Source organism: Saimiri boliviensis, chromosome 3, assembly GCF_048565385.1.
Source record: "Saimiri boliviensis isolate mSaiBol1 chromosome 3, mSaiBol1.pri, whole genome shotgun sequence".
NCBI lineage: Eukaryota > Metazoa > Chordata > Mammalia > Primates > Cebidae > Saimiri > Saimiri boliviensis.
This window is the reverse complement of record NC_133451.1, coordinates 62,376,046-62,397,362: the sequence shown is the minus strand read 5'-3', so window position 1 is coordinate 62,397,362 and position 21,317 is coordinate 62,376,046. Positions and strand designations below refer to the sequence as shown.

The window sequence follows — 21,317 nt, the reverse complement described above, 5'->3', positions numbered from 1 at the left end:
AGTCTTCCCAAGTCCACTGCTATCAGATAAATATTCAATGACCAGCTAATTGACAAAATAAAACCATCAACAGAATAGCACTCTCAAATTCAATAGAAAACAGATTCCAAAGAAATAAATATGCAAAAATTGACAAAGATTGATCAGAGGACAGCACTCTTAAATTCCCACTACCAAATTTTAAATCTTTCTAAACTACATTTTTTTCCTCTGTATTTTCATATCCTGATGAAAGACTTGTCCCTGCTCCTCTTAAAGATGAACCCCTCTGCTTATACTCTACCTATCTTACCCTCTTACACTTTAAGAACATACTTTCTTCAACTATTCCCTATTTCTGTCTCTTACGCCATCAATCTCCCTGTTTTTACCAAATTATTCCCACTGGCATGTAAAAATGCTTTCTCATCCTGAATCTTTTAAAAAAAAATCCTTTTCAACCATGTATTGAATTTCAGCTTCATCTCATACCATTTCTAAACTCCCCTTCACAGAAAACTTCTCAAGTTGTTCAAACCAGGTAACTCCCCTTCTTAACGTCCCTTTTAATTTTCAATGTCTGTTAACTTGCCTCATAAATATATATATATATATATATATATATATATATATATATATATATATTTGGAGATGGAGTCTCACTCTGTTGCCTAGGCTGGAGTGCAGTGGCACGATCTTGGCTCACTTCAACCTCCACCTCCCAAGTTCAAGCTATTCTCCTGCTTGAGCCTCCCTGGGATTATAGGCATGCACAACCACACCCAGTTAATTTTTGTACTTTTAGTAGAGATGAGGTTTCACCATTTTGGCCAGTCTGGTCTTGAACTCTTTACTTCAAGTGATCCGCCTGCCTCAGCCTCCCAAAGTATTCGGATCACAGGCATGAACTACTGCACCCGGCTCAATTCATGTTAACTTGGATCATTCTATGACTACTTGGTTGAAACTTTTCCTAAGCTCACCAAAGATCATCCTATTATCAAAAGAAATGGAGATTTCTCTCGTCTTGACTTACTTTAATATTCAAACAATTGTTCACTCCTCTACAAGGAGCTCAGTTGGAGGAAGACTTGGCCACAGATGGGTGAATAATGGAGTAGGGGGATATGGGAAGAGAAAGACTGACTTGGGACAGATCACATAACAAAATAGTGAGTCAGGAGATTGCCAACCACCAGGAAACTACATGGAGGCTACATTGAAATCTTAGTCAGGGTGGGCTTCTATAGCAAAATACCGTATGCTGGGTGATTAAACATAGATTTAATTCTCACAGTTCTGTTAGCTGTGAAGTCTGAGATCAGGGTGACCAAATGGCTGGGTTCTGGTGAGGGCCATCGTGGCTTGAAGATTGTTGCCTTTAGCTGTATCTCGCATGGGAGCGGGGGAGAGAGAGAGAGAGAGAGACAGCACACACTGGTCTCTTTCTATAAGGATGCTAATCCCATCATGAGGGCTGAAGCTACCTCCCAAAGGCCCTACCTCCTATAATACCATCACATTAGAGGTTAGGGCTTCAGCAGATTAATTTGGAGAGACACAAGCATTCCATCCATACAGTGTCTGAAGGCCATGCCTCCCTCTTCAAGTAAGTAAATAACATCCCTAAGATGCCCCATTGCTGTTTTTCTTCTCACCGTCTACTGATGTCCTTCTATTTTCAGATATCTGCATATCATCCATTTATCATTCATGAAAAGAGTTATCATCCTAAAACAGTGTTGAGCCTTCATGTGAATGATATCTTGTGTGAAAATCCCTGTTTTCATCAGTCTAGTACTTTTTAAATTCTTTTTTGTCATTTGTTTGTTACTTTTTTTAAATTTTTTTTTAATTGCATTTTAGGTTTTGGGGTACATGTGAAGAACATCAAGGAGTGGTGGCAGTGTGGAAAAGAAAGCCCAGCATCAACACTTGAGTGGAACTGGACAGTGATAAAATCCTATACCAATTCACTCTCTATTTGAGACACTCTTAACTCTGTGAAACCATCTCCTGGTTTTCCTCCTACCTCACTAGCAGTTCTTCCTCAGTGTTTTTGCTTTTCCTCTTCTACCTAACATTTATGTGGGCTCATATTTAGGGATTCTTTGTTTGTTTGTTTATTCTCTCTCCTTTGGGAATATTACTCAATCCTGTATATGTATGTGTGTTTGTATATATGTGTGTGTGTGTCTGTGTACAAAAACATACATATATATGTGTTTATATATATATAATTAAATGTATATATTTAGCTCAGATATCTCTCATGTGCTATGGATTCATAGATCCAAATTCTACTTACTTTCTCCAAATGCACAACCATTAGATACCTTAAACTAAGTAAGTCTATAATGCTATAATGAACTCCCTATCTCTCCCCTAAATAACATTCTCATCTCTTCTTCCCATCTTAAGGAAGGCACCAACACTGCCCAGTTTTTTCAAGCCAAAACCTGGGATTCATCCTTTATTCACCTTTCATTGGTGTCTTATATCCAGCCCATCAAAAAGTCGAATTGATTCAGTCTGCAAAATATTTCCCAAATCTCTATCTCCATTTCCCAAGTCTCCATTTCACAAATTTGTATCTCCACTGTTACTGATCTAATCCAATCTGTCATCTCTTTTATCACCTGATTTCTTCTCACTGATTCCCTCTTGCTCTCCTATAAATAATTCTCCGCTATGCAGCCAGAATGCTCTTTTCAAAACACAATTGAAAGGTAACTCACCTACATAAAATCCTTAATGACTCCCCATTGCACATAAAGTAAAATACAGATTTCCTTCCTTGATGTTCTAGAGAAACTTTGAACAATTGTTCCTGGCTTCAGGCTGAAAGACTTTGGGACTTGAACAATGTAGCATTTTTCTTTCTCCTGGAAAAAGATAGAATTAATACAATATCATCATTCTTCCTAAAAGATAACACAGCAACGCCTACTTTATACTCCAGGGAAATATATGTGTATATGTAATATATATATTATAGATACAATATATCTATATTATATCTAATAGATATAATGTATATATACATATATTATATACACATGAATATATACCTGTATATAGACATATTTAAACATATATACATGTGTAATACATATACAAAATATATGCTACATATACACATATAAATAATTTATATGTAATATAATTGCATATTAATTATAAATATAATTTATATATAATTTATTATGCATATAGATATATCAATATCTGTAATTTTGTAAATATATTTATATATAAATGCTAAGAGAAATAAAATATGCAAAGCTTTGCAAAATTCTTTGTGATATTTTTGTGCAGAAATGATACATTTGCTATATCAAGGTTTTTATTAGATAATAGAGAAAAATACTACCTTTATTGGTTAGAATCCTTTAAGCTATAAGTAACTGAAAACATGACAAAAATTGGCTTACACAAAAAGACATTTACTATTTCACATAATAACCAATCCCAGGGTGAGCTGATTCAGAACTCCAGTGAATTTAAGACTTCAACATATTCACTCTATCAGTTTTTGATTTCAAGCTTCTTCATGATGCTCAAGAGAAACCTCTAACAGCTGAAAGTGTCACTCCCTCATAGAAGAAGTCCAAAGACCCCAAAAGGAATATTTCCTTAGTGTGTCTGTTCTTATCAAAAGGAAGAATCTTCTTTAGTCACCCATCTATAAGAGTATCCCTCATTTATTGTTCAGAATTTCCTCACATGCCAACATCTAAGTCAATCCACTCAAAGACAATGGGATTATGATTATTTTAGATCAATTGTTACAGGACCACCAGGTCCATATGCCTGCTGTGCAATAACATACCAACACACTGAGACAGCAGAGTTAGCAGCAGAGAGTTTAATGATTAATGGACAGTTGAGCAAGGACATGGGAAAAACCTTCAAATCCATCTCCATGAGGAGTTCTGGGCTGGGGTTTTTAAGGGAATTGTGGAGACTGAGGGACTGGAAAATTGGGGTTGCTGACAGGTCAAGGGAACAGATGACATCATCGGGATGTGGAAACTCCATTCTTTGGTGATTGAGCACTTCATGGGATCCTTCAGACCTGCTGGCGTCAGTAGTTTCACATCAATGGAACAATACTGCAGTCATAGCTGAAGCCTGGGCTTGCCTAGGCCACAAGTTGGTCATGCCAAGAGCATGATGGTCCCATCACTTGTGTTACTTCGTTGTAAAGGAAAGCATTGACCAAGTGTTGGATAGGATTCAGAAGTTAGCTGACCTGAGTACAGGTCTTCAGGCTTTCTTGAATTTTTGCTGGTTGGTGGTAAATAGTTTTTATTTTGCTTTTCTGTTGATAGAACCTCTGTCAGTTGATTATAGGAGCAAAATTCTCTATTTACCCAGCTTCTTTGCTTTCCTTAGCTGAAGCTGAGGTCTTCAATTCCATCAACCCTTTAGCACTTTGATTGTGTCTTCATATTAGATAAAGAGGCCATCTATAATATTTATGTAGAAGCCTTAATATTGAGCACCAAGTGTACAATAACCTTAAGCAATTTTCAACCAGTGTGTATTCTCCATCAGTGTTTCTCTCAGATTTTATGGTGCGTTGAATATATATCAAAATTTCATACTTATTCTCTATCTTTATGTCTACTTCCCTCCATATATATATGTACCTGCCTCTCTGACTTCAAGCTTGGCATCAATTATCAGCCTCCCACTGCAGTTCTAATAGAGAATGACAAAATAAATGTAGCTGTGTGCTTGTGGAGCAATACTGTGGTCATAGCTGAAGCCTGGGCTTGCCTAGACCACAAGTTGGTCATGCCAAGAGTACCTTTGTTCACTATGTATAAGGATGAAGAGATGAAATAAGTGGATTATTCAGAAGCATGGATGACCTGGAAAAGATTATGAGGCAATGTGGATTTCAGAGGATGGGAGAAAGAAGGAGAGAAGTATAAGTTGTCCATTCCCTTCAACTTGCCACATCTTAGCATAGCTCATCATCAATTTAAATCCTATCTGATTAGATCATCTTTACTTTCAAAGGTCATCACTCCTACATAACTCATGTGTGCCTACAAATTACTTTCTATTTTCAACCATAAAAGTAAAGGCGTTAACAAACAGAATGACCTATAGATGTGTATAAGCATGAATGTGTGTATGGAGAGAGATGATAGAAGGAATAAGCTTAAGGCTGGTGATGGCAGCTCATACGTGTAATCCCAGCACTTTGAGAGGCCCAGCCAAATGGATTGATTGAGGTCAAGACTTCAAGACAAGCCTGGTAAAAATGATGAAACCTCCCTCTACTAAAAATACAAAAATTAGCCAGAAGCTGTGGAGGGCACCTGGAGGGCTCCTGTAATCACAGTTACTCAGGAGGCTGAGGCAGGAGAATCGATTGAATCCAGGAGACAGAGGTTGCAGCAAGCAAAAGATAATCATCCCTGAACTTGAACCTGAAATACCTGTTGTATTTACAAATTCCCAAGTAACTTGGCTCATGCTCCTCTGGCTTTGTTTCGAAAATTCTTTCTCTTACTGACTACAGTCTAGCTGCATTAGCAGGCAAATCCTGATGCATTTATACCATAAAGCCTAGAAAGTCATTTTACATATTTTTATTATTATATTTTGAAGTTATTATATTTTGTCTCCAGTCACTGTTGCTTATGTAGTTAAGTCAAGTAATAAAGCATAAAGATAGTGGTGTTAGCAGCGGAGGCCCCAGCGGGCCCCAACTGGTCCCAAGCAGTGGAGGCAGCAGAGCTGAATGGCTCTCTGAGTGCAGGATGCCTCAACTGGAGGCCATCAGCAAGCTGGGCTGCTAGCACATGCTGGAAGAGGCAGTGAGGCCAGAACACCATCTAGTGCCCCTGAGCAGGCCTGCAGCTGCCCTGCCTGCTAATCTGCCTGACTGACCCAGTGAAGCAGCTATGTTGCCTGGGGAATATACCCTGGAGTTCATCGTTGCATGCCAGGAAAATTTAAGACACGGACACACACCAAGAATTTTGGAATGGAGGTTTAATAGGCAGAAGGGAAGAGAAAGAGAAACAGCCCTTTTTATAGGCAGAGGGGTCTCCAAGAAGAAAAGACCGGCTGGTCGGTCAATGCTCCCAATTTTATTATAGTCAGGTTTGAGGAGGCAGTGTCTAATTTACATAGGGCTCAAAGATTGGTTTCATTGCTAGTGGGGAAGGCTGGACACCCCACCCTAATCTCATTATGCAAATGGACTTTCCAGTTGATCTTGGTGCCATCTTGTCTGCTCCTTACTGTACATGTAGCAGCTTGAGAAGGGAAGATGGAGCCCCATCTTGAACATGTCTAGTCCCTAGTTCCTGCTGGCATTCACCCAGACAAGCTTCCAACTTGCTTGTCTATGTCTGCAGCTCAACTTTACAGGCTGCTCTCTGTTAGAAAATGATTTGGGGTTACTTTTCCTTAAAAAGAAAAGTCCTACCAAGGATTCCCATACTCTTACTATTAGCATAAATAATTGTTTCTTTATCACCAGCAGAGGGTGAGGCACTCTGACTGCACACCTGCTGGGCCTAGGCCTGCAGCACACCAGGCGGCCCCCATGAGGCCCTAGAGAGCAGGCAGCCATGGGAAGTCTACAAGGTGCTGTACAGGGTACTCTGCAGCTGTCCCACATTGCAGTGGGTTTAGAAAACACTTCATTCACTCCCTACCTGGACATCGTGTGTTTCCATTATTGAAGAAAAGAGTCAAACTCTGTAGAATATTTGAAGAGATTTATTCTAAGCCAAATTTGAGTGACCATGACCAGTGACACAGCTCTCAGGAGACCCTGAGAACATGTACCCAAGGTGGTCGGGGAGCAGCTTGGTTTTATACCTTTTAGGGAGACATTAGACGTCAAGTACATTTAAGAAGTACATTGGTTCAGTCCAGAAAGGCGAGACAACTCGGGGCGGTGGGGGGCGGGGGGCATGGCAGAGCTTCCAGTTGATAGGTAGATTTAAAAAATGTTTGGCTGACAATTGGTTAAGCTTATGTAAAGACCTGGGATCAACAGAAAGGAAATATCTGGGCTGCAACAGGAGGTTGTGGAAACCAAAATTTTATCATGCAAATGAAGCCTCCAAGGTAGTGGGCCTCAGAGAGAATGAGTTGTAAATGTTTCTTAGACTTTTCTGTTGATGTTAATGCTGGAGGAACTCCATTCAGATGGTTTGGGTTTGGCGGAGGGGCGCTTAGAATTTTAGTTGTGGTTTACACCATTAGCTCAGAAGCTCATTGATAATATCCCTCAAGTCTGACAAGTGGTGACCACTTCCAGTGGTGTTACTGCAGCTCAGGCCTAAGTTCTTTGGCTCACTCATAAGTAAAATTTAACACTAGCTCAAATAGGAATTTATTTCAGGCAAAGTTTAATAGGCTTATAGCTCTAGCAGCACAAGGGAGCAGAGAACAGAAAAGGAGTCCTGATGTTAGTGCCCAAAAGGGCTCTGCTCTTGTCATTTTAAGGAAGTTGAGGCAGGGAAAAGGAGCAATGTGTAGACAATGTTTAGGCAGGGTCTTCTCTGCATCTACAAATGAGGTCTTGTGCCCAAACACGAGGCACATGTATCAGAGGCATTTAAATTCCAGCTTGAATAGGGGCTGGGCACTAAGTACAGTTCACAAAGACCTTGCTGATAGAAGGAAGTGGTAAAGAAGCCATCCTCTCGGCTATACCAAGACCCTTCCTTCAAGGTCCTCACTCCTGAGAGACCCTGGACTGTCACAGAGATTAATTATCTCTTTGTTTCTTTGGATGGGTAAAGAAATCACTGGTTAAAGCTTTATCAAGAGACATTAACAGCTCTTTAATGACTGCAAAAGAATAGAGTACTTTATTTTCTGAAAAGGAGAGAGTTCCTGCCACCCACTGCAGGGAGGCTACCATCAGGACAGGGAAGATTATGACCCTGCAGAAGAAGACCCTGAAAGTGCTCACCTTTCTCATGTTCTTCATCTTCCTCACTTCCTTCTTTCTGAACTATTCCCATGCCATGGTGGCCACCACCTGGTTCCTTAAGCAGATGGTCCTGGAGCTTTCAGAGAACCTGAAGAGGCTGATCAAGCACAGGCCTTGCACTTGTACCCACTGCATCAGCAGTGCAGACTCTCGACCTGGTTGGACGAGAGGTTCAACCTGACCACACAGCTGTGGGTGACTGCCCAGAACAGGCTCTTGGATGATGGCATCTACCGATGATGGCTGAGGCTCCAGCAAGAGAAGAAGCCCAATAACGAACACCACCATCCATGAGTTCATAGTGGTACCTGGGAATGTGGACCCTGTGGTGGAGAGGAAGTTGGTGGGCTGCCTGCACTGTGCCATTGTGGGCAACTCGGGCAACCTGATGGAGTCTTCGTATGGGCCTAAGATAGACAGTCACAACTTTGTGCTCAGGATGAAAAAGGCACCCACAGCAGGGTTCGAGGCCAATGTTAGGAGCAAAATCACCCACTATCTGGTATACCCTGAGAGCTTCTAGGAGCTGGGGAACAATATCAACATGGTCCTGGTGCCATTCAAGACCACTGACTTAGAGTGGGTGGTAAGTCCCACCACCATGGGCACCATTTCCCACACCTACACCCAGGTGCCTGTGAATATCAGTGAAACAGGATAAAATCCTGATCCACCACCTGGCCTTCATTTCAAGTATGTCTTCGACAACTGGTTGCAGAGGCAGGGGTGGTACCTATCCACTGGCATCCTCTTACTCATCTTCTCCATGCCCATCTGAGATGACGTGGACTTGTACAGCTTCTGGGAAGACAGCAAAGGGAACTGGCACCACTAATGGGAGAACATCCCATCTGTAGGGGCTTTTTGCAAGATGGAGGTGCATGACATAGACTTTGAGTCCAAAGTGATGGCCACCTTGGCCTCATCAATAAAATCCAGATCTTCAAGGACAGATGATGGAGTGAAGGGTTGAGGATGGACACACCCTCATGCCTCTGCATTTCCAGCCCCAGAATCTTCCCAGGGCCAGTCCATCCAAGAGCTTGGAGAACCAGCCTTGGCTGTGTGCCCATGTGCCTCTGGCAGCATCTTGCACCCAGCCATTGCCAGCATCTACTCAGCAAGTTCACTAAGGTCTGCCTGCCTGACAGAGCAGGTCTCAGGACCTGTCTTGGGTGGGAACAATGTACCCCTACTGCTGCCCCAGGGCTGGGGAGACATTAGGAAAGGTTCAACCTCCACACATTAAAATCATTTTGGCTTCTGGGATGGGTTTGGGGAACAAATGTAGAAGATACCCATATTCTGAGAGACATGACAACCATATTCTGAGAGACATGGGAAGGAGAGCCGGCCTATAAGGTCCTAGGATCAGGGTTAAACACTGCATTTGACCTCAGTGCCCACATGGATTTTCCTTTCTTTCCTGCACTAAAGCTTTTTTGTTTGTTTGTTTTTGTTTTGTTTTGTTTTGTTTTTTGAGGCGGAGTTTCGCTGTTGTTACCCAGGCTGGAGTGCAATGGCGCGATCTCGGCTCACCACAACCTCCACCTCCTGGGTTCAGGCAATTCTCCTGCCTCAGCCTCCTGAGTAGCTGGGATTACAGGCACGAGCCACCATGCCCAGCTTAATTTTTTTTGTATTTTTAGTAGAGACGGGGTTTCACCATGTTGACCAGGATGGTCTCGATCTCTCGACCTCGTGATCCACCCGCCTCGGCCTCCCAAAGTGCTGGGATTACAGGCTTGAGCCACCGCACCCGGCACTAAAGCTTTTTAATAAACTTTTATTCCTGCTCTGAAACTGACCTTTGTCTCTTTTTCTGCCTTATGCCCCTCAGTCAAATTCTTTCTTCATAGGTGGTAAGAATTGAGGTTACCGCAGACCTGCATGAATTCACTGCAGGTAACTCAGATATTTCCACCAATAACAAGAGGAGTAACAGAAACCCTAGTGACCACACAAACTCAAGAAAATCATATAGAGCCAAAACGCTGAAAGCAATGGCAACAAAAGCCAAAATAGACAAATGGGACCTAATCAAACTCCACAGCTTCGGCACGGCAAAAGAAACAGTCAGTAGATTGAATCGGCAACCAACAGAATGGGAAAAAATTTTTGCAGCCTACCCATCTGACAAGGGGCTGATAACCAGAATTTACAAAGAACTAAAATAGATCTACAAGAAAAAAACAAACAAGCCCATTCAAAAATGGGAGAAGGATATGAACAGACACTTTACAAAAGAAGACATACGGGAGGCCAACAAACATATGAAAAAATGCTCATCATCACTGGTCATCAGAGAAATGCAAATCAAAACCACATTAAGATATCATCTCACACCAGTTAGAATGGCAATCATTCAAAAATCTGGAGACAACAGATGCTGGAGAGGATGTGGAGAAATAGGAACACTTTTACACTGTTGGTGGGAGTGTAAATTAGTTCAACCATTGTGGAAGACAGTGTGGCGATTCCTCAATGACCTAAAAATAGAAATCCCATTTGACCCAGCAATTCCATTACTGGGTATATATCCAAAGGATTATAAATCATTCTACTATAAGGACACATGCACACGAATGTTCACTGCAGCACTGTTTACAATATCAAAGACCTGGAACCAACCCAAATGCCCATCGATGATAGACTGGATAGGGAAAATGTGGTACATATACACCATGGAATATTATGCAGCCATCAAAAACGATGAGTTCGTGTCCTTTGTAGGGACATGGATGAACCTGGAAACCATCATTCTCAGCAAACTGACACAAGAGCAGAAAATCAAACACCGCATGTTCTCACTCATAGGCGGGTGTTGAACAATGAGAACACATGGACACAGGGAGGGGAGTACTACACACTGGGGTCCATCGGGGGGAAATGGGGGAGGGATGGGGGATGGGGAGGTGGGAAGAGATAGCATGGGGAGAAATGACAGATACAGGTGAGGGGAAGGAAGGCAGCAAACCACACTGCCATGTGTGTACCTATGCAACAATCTTGCATGTCCTTCACGTGTACCCCAAAACCTAAAATGCAATAAAAAAAGAAAGAAAATCATATAGAGCATAGAAAGAAACACTGAGACTCTGTCACTCCATCTCCAACAAGGATCAGCTGAAAACCAAGAAGAATTACTCCCTATGACAAAAACGCAGGTAAAAGGATCCCAGTGGCATCTACCAACACCTTGGACAAGTACAGTCCTCACTAGTGAAATCCCCTGCAGTTCTTACAGGCACTCAGCCCAGCTGAGGGAGCTGCTTAGAGTTCACACAGCTGTTCTCCTCAAGAGAAGGAGCCTACAATGTATCCTACCCTTGCAGCCCACCACATAATGTCATTGAGGAACTGGAACCACTGCAGGAAAGCAAATGGAATCACTTGCTCTAGGACCAAGTAGTCATGGCACCCCTTCATGAGGAAGACTAAACCACCTTTGAGCCACTCCCACTCAGTAGCCCAACAGCTCAAAGATACACTATGAGCATGTTACATTCTTTTCTATGGAGCCAAACAGTAGTGGAACTGCTCCACATACCTCTTCCCTCATCCCTTCAGACAAAGCTGAAGTTTCACATTCTCTCCTGGGGAAATGGTGCTTTGTAGAACAACTCCATCTACCTCTCTCAGCCACAGCTGCACTCTGCCCCTAGGGGCCTAACTTGAAACTGTACACTGCCTCCAGAGGAAACAGTACTTTGGCAGAGCCATGCATTCCAGGGAAACTGTACCTGTGCCACCCATGGCAGTCATGGCCCGTGGGTCAGAGCTGAAGGGGCACATTACTAATTACCCAGGAGGTACCCTGGGTAATTAGTGCCTTGGCTGAGCTGAGCAGCTGCATATTGCAGCACTGAGCTGACATAGTACTTCACATCCCAGGGAAGCAAAGTAGTGACTGAGCTGAGACACCTCACCCTACATGCCAAACTACTCCTAGTAGCTTGCTTCCCCAGAACTGGACTAGTTCCCCAGAGTATAAGCTGCTGAGATATCCCTCTCTCCAATGAGTGTAAACACCACTGTGCTGTTCCCTGTCCCGAAGGTCCAAACAACCGCCATGCTTTCCCATTCTAGGGTACTTACTGCTGCTGCACCTGGCCTCACAGAATGAGGGATACTGCTGAGCCCCGCAGTCTCAGGGTCTAGAGTCACTTCTACAGAATTCCTAATCCCCAGAGACCTAAGTTGCCACTGAGCCCTGTTGGTTTAGGCTCTCAAATTAAAGCCATACCTTGCACTCTGGGCTCAAACTTCTAGAGCACTTCTTCTTTCCAGAGTTGGGCAAGGTCTGTGCCTTGCCCCCTAAGGATAGAATAACAGCTACATTGTGACCCCTGGACCCAAACTGCTAGGTGGTGCTTCAGAGTCACAGATCCTGGTGCTATAGGCAACCTACATCTAGCACTACCAAAGAGTGAACCCTATACCCTAAGACCTGGAGATAGCAATTCCAAAAATGAACCAAATAAAATCCTGCGGCTGAAGATTCAGTAAATGAAATACAAGATACAGTAAAGATCTTCAACAGCTGACTAGATCAAACAGAAGAAAGACTTTCTGGACTTGAAGATAGGTCATTTGAAATTACTGAATCATAGAAAAAAAAATGAAAAAAAGTGAAGAAAGCCCATAAGACTTATTGGACACCATTAAGTGAAAAACATTTATATTATGGAAATTCCAGAGGAAGAAAAGTTGAGAAAAGGCATAGAAAACTATTTAATGAAATAGGTGAAGACCTCCCAAGTCTTGGAAGAGATACGGACATCCAGATCCAAAAAGCTCAAAAGTTCTTAAATAGATTCAACCTAAAAATGTCCTCCCTAAAACACATTGTAGTCAAAGTTTCAAGAGTCAAAAACAACAAATGAATTTTTTTAAATAGCAAGAGGAAAGCATCAAGTCACATATAAAAGAATCACCATTAGACAAATAGCAGATTTCTCAGCAGAAACCTCAAAGGCCAGGAATGAATGGGATGATACATTCAAAATACCAAAAGAAAAAACAATTGTTAGCCAAGAATACTATATCCAATAAAGCTATCCTGCAGAAATGAGAGAAAAAAAAAATAGTATTTCCCAGACAAGCAAAAACTGAGGAATTTTGTCACCATTATACAACCAATGCAAGAAATTATCAAGGGAGTCATGCATCTGGAAACAAAAAGACAATAATCAGCATCACAAAAACACATGTTTTTGTGTTTGCATGTTCATGGACTGGAAGAATTAATATTTTTAAATTGACCACAATACCATTTACAGATTCAATGCAATTACTAACAAAATGCCAGTGACATTCTTCACAGAAATGGAAAATAAAGACCGTCCTAGGGTTCATATGGAACCACAAAAGGCCCTGAATAGCCATGGCAAACCTGAGCAAAAAGAACAAAGCTTACAGCATCACACTAAACTTCAAAATATACTACAAAGCTGTAGTAACCAAAAGATCATGGTACTGGTATAAAAACACGCACAAAGAGCAATGAAACAGAGAGAACATGTAGAGAACAGAGAAACAAAAGGCATTCAAATTGTAAAGGAGAAAAGTGAAACTGTACCTATTTGCAGATGACATGTTATTACACTTTAAAAAGTCCTTTAGCTTCATCAAAATACTCTTGGAGCTAATAAACAAATTCAGTAAAGTTCAATTTATTTTCAAAAAAAGGTAGCCAAGAACATTCAGTGGGGATCAATGGTGCTGGTAAAAACTGAATATCCATATGCAGTAAAATGAAATTAGATTGCTATATCTCATAATATGCAAAAATCAAATCAAAATGCATTAAAGCCTTAAATATAAGACATGAACCTATGACACTCCTAGAAGAAAACACTGAGGAAACAATTTAGGACACAGGTGTGGGCAACAATTTTTGGGGTAATATCTTAAAAGTATAGGCAGCTAAAGCAAAATAGACAAATGGAATTACATCAAGCTAAAAACCTTCTGTACAGCAAAGGAAAAAGAGTGAAGAGACAACCCACTGAATGGAAGAAAATATTTGAAAACTACTCATCCAACAAGAGGTTAATGTTAATCAGAATATATAAGGAATTCAAACAACTCAATAGCAAAAATAAAACGCAAATAATCCAATTTAAAAATGGGCAAATGATCTAAGTAGGCATTTATCAAAAGAAGACATACAAATGGCCAACAGACATATGAAAAATGCTCAACATCACCAATAACCAGGGAAATGTAAATCAAAACCACAATAAAATACCATCTCACCTCAGTTAAGACTACTATTACCAAAAAGACAGAAAATAACAGATGTTGGTAAGGACGTGGTAAAAGGAGAACACTAGTACATTGCTAGTGGGAACATAAATTAGTACAGAAACTATGAAAAACAGTATGGAAGTTTCTTGGAAAATTTAAAATAGATCCACCACATGATCCAACAATCCCATTTCTGAGCATATCCAAAAAAGGAAATCAATAAATTTAAAAGGTATCTGCATGCTCATGTTTATTACAGTACTATTCACAATAGCCAAGATATGGAATCAACCTAAGTGTCCATCAACAGATGAATGGGTTTTTAAAAATGTGCTATCTATACATTCAGCCATAAAACATGAAATCCTGTCATTTGCAGCAATGTGGACAAACTGCAGGTCATTATGTGAAGTGAAATGCCAGGCATAGAAAGACAAATAGCACATATTCTCACTCATAAGCGAGAGCTAAAAAAGTGGATCTCATGGCAGTATAATTAGAGTAGAATGATGGTTATTAGAGGCTGGAAATCCTAAGGGTAAGGACGATGAAAAAAGTTTGGGTAGTGGGTACAAAAATACAATTAGATAGAAAAAACAATTTCTAGTGTTCGATAGCACTAGAGGGTGACTATAGTTAACAATAATTTACTTATTTTGTATATTTTAAAATAGCTAGAAGGAAAGATTTGAAATGTTCCTAACAGAAAGAAACGATCAGTGTTTGAGGTGATGGCTATCTTAATTACCCTGATTTTATCATTATACGTTGTATGTAAGTATCAAAATACCCCATAAACATGTGACTATTATGTATCAATTTAAAAAATAAATCAAACCATAATATTCTTGAACATTACACAAAAGCAAAAGAAAAGGGAACTCTCTAAAATTAGAAAAGTTTTCCCTGAACCTGTTAAAAAGCAAATAAGCATGGAATAAGAAAGAAAAAATCTGCTTTGCTATTCATCAGGTATAAGATAACAGGCATAAATAAAGCCAGCTGTGAAATTAACAGAAGATGGTATTTCTCTCAGGAAGATGCTTTAAAATCACACACACACACACACACACACACACACACACACACACAAGCACTTAGAGTAACTACTGGTTTTTTTACTCACAGAAAAGCCTTTTTCTCTAAAAATCATAGAGAATTTATGACAATATCAAAAGATCATCAAAAACTCAGCTGTTTAAATTCTATTATTAAGATGGAAAGGTCTCACTCTTAGCTAGAATATCTAAGTCACATGGATACAGAAAAATAGCTTCTACTTCTGAGAGGCAGAACTTTGCAATTTCCAAAATACAGAACCCTGGGTCTATCTTACATGAGGTTGATGCAAAAGTAATTGCAGTTTTTGCCATTACTAATAGTTTACATGTGGTATAGACTTCTTTATAAACAGCCTTGCTTTCTTTTGAGTCTATCAAAGCACAACTTCATTTTAATTCCTTCCAAACCCGATACTTTCCCAAATTCCTACTGTAAATCTGTGTCTTCCTCTGTTTGGTGAAGCACCCCATGATTCTTCTGGAATCTGCGGTCCCTCCTTGTAATGAGCCAGTAAATCTGATGATATTGTTTGGCTTTCTGTCCCCAACCAAATCCCACCTCAAATTGTAATTTCTATGTGTCCAGGAAGAGACCTGGTGGGAGGTGATTGGATCATGGAGGCAGTTCCCCCATATTGTCCTTATGATAATGAGGGAATTCTCATGAGATGTGGTGGTTTTAAAAGTGGCAGTTTTTCCTGCGCTCTCACTTCTCTCCTGCCACCACGTAAGACACGTCTTGCTTCTCCTTCACCTTTTTCCATGATTGTAAGTTTCCTGAAGACTCCCTAGCCATGCAAATCTGTGGCTCAACTAAATCTCTTTCCTTTATAAATTACCCAGTCTTGGATATTTCTTTATAGCAGTGGGAAAACAGACTACTATACCTGACTTTCTTAGAATACAGTTTTGGTCCTGATAAACTTAGGCTTATTGGGCTACGAAGTCTGCCTCATATTAGTTCAGGAACATCAATTTCACATAAAAATGAGCAACAAAAAAGCATCAAGTTCAAATCCCATGCAGTTATATGAAAAGAGAGAATAAAAAATACCATCATAACAGATAATAAAAACATACCTGAAAGATGTACTACAAAATAATTTATTTTGAAACTAGCTAAATGACATTAAAAATAATAGAAGATATGGAAGAACAACTTGATTCTGAATTAGAAAACCTCAGAAATGAGGTAACAGAACTCAGGAGAATTAGTAATAAACTAGAAGAAACACAAAAGCTAATAAATGCAACAGATTGTAATTTGCTGTTAAGAACCCGAGCCAAACCTTAGGACAATGTTTCTGTAGTAATTCTGATTGTCAGACACTCTTTCTGTAATTAATTATTCAGGAAGGGCTCATGAAAATGCTAGTCTCATCAAGTGTTGATTTACCAATTGTTGATAACAGTTTGTACCTTCTGTATACGAGTTAGTTTTGCTAGATGTAAAATCCTTGGCCTATACTTTTTGCCCTTAAATATCCTCAGTATGTCCTACTTTCTTATGATGGAAATCCTCAGTCAAAAAGTTGTGATAGCCTAGTTTACTTTCTCATTTTACAAATGTGATGAAACATTAAAATCTGTTAAATCTGGTTGCTTGTTACCTGCTTGAAATAATTCACACCATATATTATCAAATCTAACATGCCCTCAATTTTAAGGTGCACATTGTTTTCTGTATTCATTTATTTTTTTAAATGCATATTCTATTCATGGATGTTATAATATAAAGAAGTGTGGGTAATGGCAAGCCATTGTTTTGGACTAGGCTTCTATACTAGGCCCCATTAGATCAAACCAGAATGGAGTTGCTTGTGCTAAGCACCATATCATTAAAGTGTACTTTGGAAAAATAAGCCAGTTTAAAAAAAAAAAAAAAAACAGGAGATTCTACTTAAACTAGTGGGCATAATAAGAAAACAATCTTGCACGTTCTTCACATGTATCCCAAAACCTAAAACGCAATAAAAAAAAAAGAAAGCATACTCTGTTTTAACATTTACAAGGAAAGTAACTTTGAAATAATCTGCTTTTTGTTCTGTTTCTGTGCTTCAGTCCTTTTCTGCCTATAAAGCTAATATTCTCTGTTCAGCTCATTGGAATACTCATTCTATTTCATAGAAAAGTCACTTTCTTAAATTAATTTTTCATTACTATTTTGTCTTCTCACAATGAACTGGATAATATTGATGATCAATTTTATCACTATTGTCTGCTTATTGTTTAGTCATTAAGTTCTAATGTTTAATAGGCATTCAACAAATATTTAGGAAAAAAATAAATACAGAAAGGAAATCAGAGGGAAAGAAACAAAGAAACTGACAGTATCTGTAGGGTGGGATAGCCAAAGATATGTATACTTATTAATTTTAGAATAAAGAGAAAAGACAGGGAATAAATTTAGTGCTGGAGCAGAACCTTGAAAGAACAGGGCATAGATCAAGTACATTTTAATGTGGGAAAGGTTCACAACCAGGTTGAGGAATACGGACAATGCTATAGGTGAGCAACACGAACCTTCCAGGTATTTTTTTTTTAGACGGAGTTTCGCTCTTGTTACCCAGGCTGGAGTGCAATGGCGCGATCTCGGCTCACCACAACCTCTGCCTCCTGGGTTCAGGCAATTCTCCTGCCTCAGCCTCCTGAGTAGCTGGGATTACAGGCACGCACCACCATGCCCAGCTAATTTTTTGTATTTTTAGTAGAGACGGGGTTTCACCATGTTGACCAGGATGGTCTCGATCTCTTGACTTCGTGATCCGCCTGCCTCAGCCTCCCAAAGTGCTGGGATTACAGGCTTGAGCCACCGCGCCCCGCCTACCTTCCAGGTATTTTAAGATGTGCAATTTTGAAGAGAATAGAGGGGCACAAAGGATAATACAGTTTTGCCTGGACCCTCATCTCCACATGAGAGAGGAAAAATTTCTAATTAAAAATATGATACATCACAAAAAATTACATAATATCCAAAGTCAAAGTATAGGCTAATTTAAAAAATCCTGCAGATGTTTATTCAAATATATACTGTTACTTAAAGTGAAAGACAAATCCCAATGTTATTGTGTTCAACTAATTTTGCTAATAAAGGTGACATGGAAGTAAATGGAAAGAATTATATGAGAACTCCTTAGATATGTTCTGGTAATCTAACAGTGATTAGCTCTATGACCTTGACCAAGACACTTGCACTGACCGAAGTTCCTTTCTTTTACCCACAAATTGAAGGAACCACACTGGAAAGACCTATGGCACTAAAAATCACATGATTCTATTAAATCTGAGGCAGTGCCTCAAATGTAGTGGACTCCCAAAATTATTATTACCTTTTTTTTTTTTTAGACGGCATTTTGGTCTTTTTGCCCAGGTTGGAGTGCAATGGTGTGATCTTGGCTCAGTGCAACCTCTGCCTCCCAGGTTCAAGTGATTCTCCTGCCTCAGCCTACCGAGTAACTGTGATTGCAGGCATGCACCACCACGCCCAACTAATTTTGTACTTTTTTTTTTTTTTTAAGTAGAGACGGGGTTTCTCCATGTTAGGATGGTCTCGAACTCCCAACCTCAGGTGATTCGGCCTCCCAAAGTGCTGGGATAACAGGAGTGAGCCACCGCACCCGTCCCTCAAATTATTTATTAAATACATAACATCTTGAAGTGGTGTCCCTTACTGACAATCTGGAGCTATTACCTGCCTTCAGTTTATAAAATGAAGCTGTTTCCTCTTCTTCCTGTAAGACTCTTTTAAGGATTTGCAACGCAATCCCATCATTTCGCGAGTTACTAGAGTCCTGCTTGTTTGGCTGCAGAGCAAGGGTGACGACTAACTTCTGGACTTTGGTTCCATCTTCATCTGCCGGATGCCAATCCCAACAGTAACGCCCCCTTCGGCCACCTCCACCACAGCACATCATGCGGCCACACCCAAACCGGAAATCAGGACGCCCCAAGGGTTGACGGGAAGGCGCTGCCGGGATCCTTGCTTCCCCAGGCCCGCCCCCTCTGATGACGTCTCTGCCCGCCCCTTGACCCCCGCGGTCCCGCCCCCTTTCCTACCTCCTGGTAGCCGGCGGCGGTGTCTCAGGCGACGATGGAAAGATCCGAGACGGTGGCCGCCCCTCAAGGGGAAGAGGCGTCCTGTTCTTCCTGGGCGACTGGCAGGTGAGAGGACGTGGCGGGCGAAGGTGACGGATCGCAGGTGGGACCCAGGCTCCGGGTTTCTGCTTCTTTCTCTCCGGTGGGCTGGGGGCGCCCGAGAGGCCGCGGGGCCGAGCAGAGCCGGCTTGGGGAGGTGGGTGGGGTGGGTGTGGCGACGTGAGCTAGGGCCTTTGCTGTTCCCGGCTTGCCGGAGGAGAAAGTCCCCTTCCCGCACCTCAAAGGTGCGCTTTCTCAGTTCTGGCTGGGATTCGGGATCCTTCTTCCTCCCAGTCACCAGACTTGGGGGGGCTCCGGCTGAGAGCGAGTTCTGGTCCCGGTCACTTGGCGTGAGCTTCCCTGACTGGTGCCAAGCACCTTTTCTCTTTTCCGTAAAAAGAAAGCTGGGAGCGCCTCTGTGCACCTCCAATGAGATACTCTTTTGAAAACTATTACCAGAAGGAACTTGATAAGAATGAATCAGTAGCAATCTGGACACCCTGAGGCCTCTGTTGACTACGGAAGAAAAAAAAAAGCCAGGAAAAAAATACATAAGTTACCCATTCTTATTTCCTACTTGGTTTTGAAATTCTTTAGGTCATTCCCGCCCTTGTAAAAATAGGGGGAAATGTTTGTGCCAGGCCTTTACCAGATTCTTGGTTAGTAGTTCCTCTGTAAGTCATCTCATAATTAATAAAGCAAGTAATGATATCCTGTCCACCACTGTCAGAATACACCATGCCAAGATAGAAATGATGGATGTATTATTTTCAGCTGATGTGAGACTTTGTAAACCTGTAGCTTTTTCGCCAGTTTCAGACTGCAGGGATGCTTTCAGTTTCATGGTATTGTCTGCCTTTGCCAACACTGCCAGACTTGTGGTGTATTATGTAATAACAAAACCCGCGTCTTATTTGAAGCGTTTTTGATTGTCTTATAGGTCATGTTATTTTTACATATTCTTGAAATATTCCAATGAGGCACAACTTTCTGAAAAGTGCCAGTCATGCCATTAAGTGGCACAGCTAATTACAATGTAGCTCTTCTCGCTTTTATTCAGATTTACCCACAGGCCTATTGCCCCCCTTCCCCAAGCAAGGAAAACAGCAAGTGAAAGTGTAGTAGGGATAAGATTATAGGGAAGTAAATAATAACAAATTTTGTTGGCCGGGCGCAGTGACTCACGCCTGCAATGCCAGAGCGTTGGGAAGTTGAAGCGGCCGGATCGCTTGAGCCCAGGAGTTCTAGACCAACCTGGGCAGCGTGGCAAAACGGCGTCTCCACAAAATACAAAAAAAAAAAAAGTTATCTGGGTGTGTTGGTGCACGCCTGTAGTCCCAGCTACTCGGGAGGCTGAGATGGGCGTATCGCTTGAGTCTGGAGAGGTCGAGGCTGCAGTGAGCCTAGATTGTTCCACTGCACTCTAGTCTGAGTGACAGAGAGATACCCTGTCTCAAAAAAAGAAAAGAAACAAATTTTGTTTATTTTTATATTTTGTTACAATGCCCAAACAGGGTATATTGTGTATGTGTGTGTTTTTTATTAGATAGCTGATCTTTTTAGAACACAGCTATCTTCTGATCCGTTTAATTAGCTAGAATCTGATATCATTTTATATCAGTGTTTATATCATTTGATATCAGTGTTTGGTGAGTTAAATGATAACATTTTAATTACCTTTGTTAACAAATTCTTTGGCTTGTTTATTGATGCTAGTACTAGAAAGTTGGATACCAAACCTGAATTTCATTTAGAATCCTTTAATTGACAGTAAGAGCTTCTCAGAACTAGGAATGGCCTGCACTTCTGCCAGTATATTGATCTCAGCTCTCATAGTGCTTCGGCTCCAAATGGCCCAGACTGGTTGCCTGTACCTGGGAGTTATCTCTGCTTCCCAGTGTTTCCTACTGATA

The 21,317-nt window shown here is 40.9% G+C and overlaps 1 protein-coding gene and 1 pseudogene across 2 annotated transcripts in view; both read left to right on the top strand.

Moving 5' to 3' along the window:
* The first annotated feature begins 7,901 nt into the window (after window positions 1-7,901).
* LOC101043128 (CMP-N-acetylneuraminate-beta-galactosamide-alpha-2,3-sialyltransferase 1 pseudogene) lies at window positions 7,902-8,914 on the top strand (annotated as a pseudogene).
* A 10,389-nt stretch (window positions 8,915-19,303) lies between these two features.
* The window catches only part of UBA6 (ubiquitin like modifier activating enzyme 6), a 73,007-nt gene continuing 70,993 nt past the window's right edge, over window positions 19,304-21,317 (top strand). Inside the window, exon 1 of one of the 2 annotated variants that reach the window (XM_003931892.3) lies at window positions 19,304-19,431. In XM_003931892.3, coding sequence (XP_003931941.1) covers window positions 19,361-19,431 — 71 coding nt within the window. In that variant the 5' untranslated portion in view covers window positions 19,304-19,360. Of the gene's footprint in view, window positions 19,469-21,317 lie in introns of both variants that reach the window. The other variant, XM_010342559.2, reaches the window with a different exon arrangement.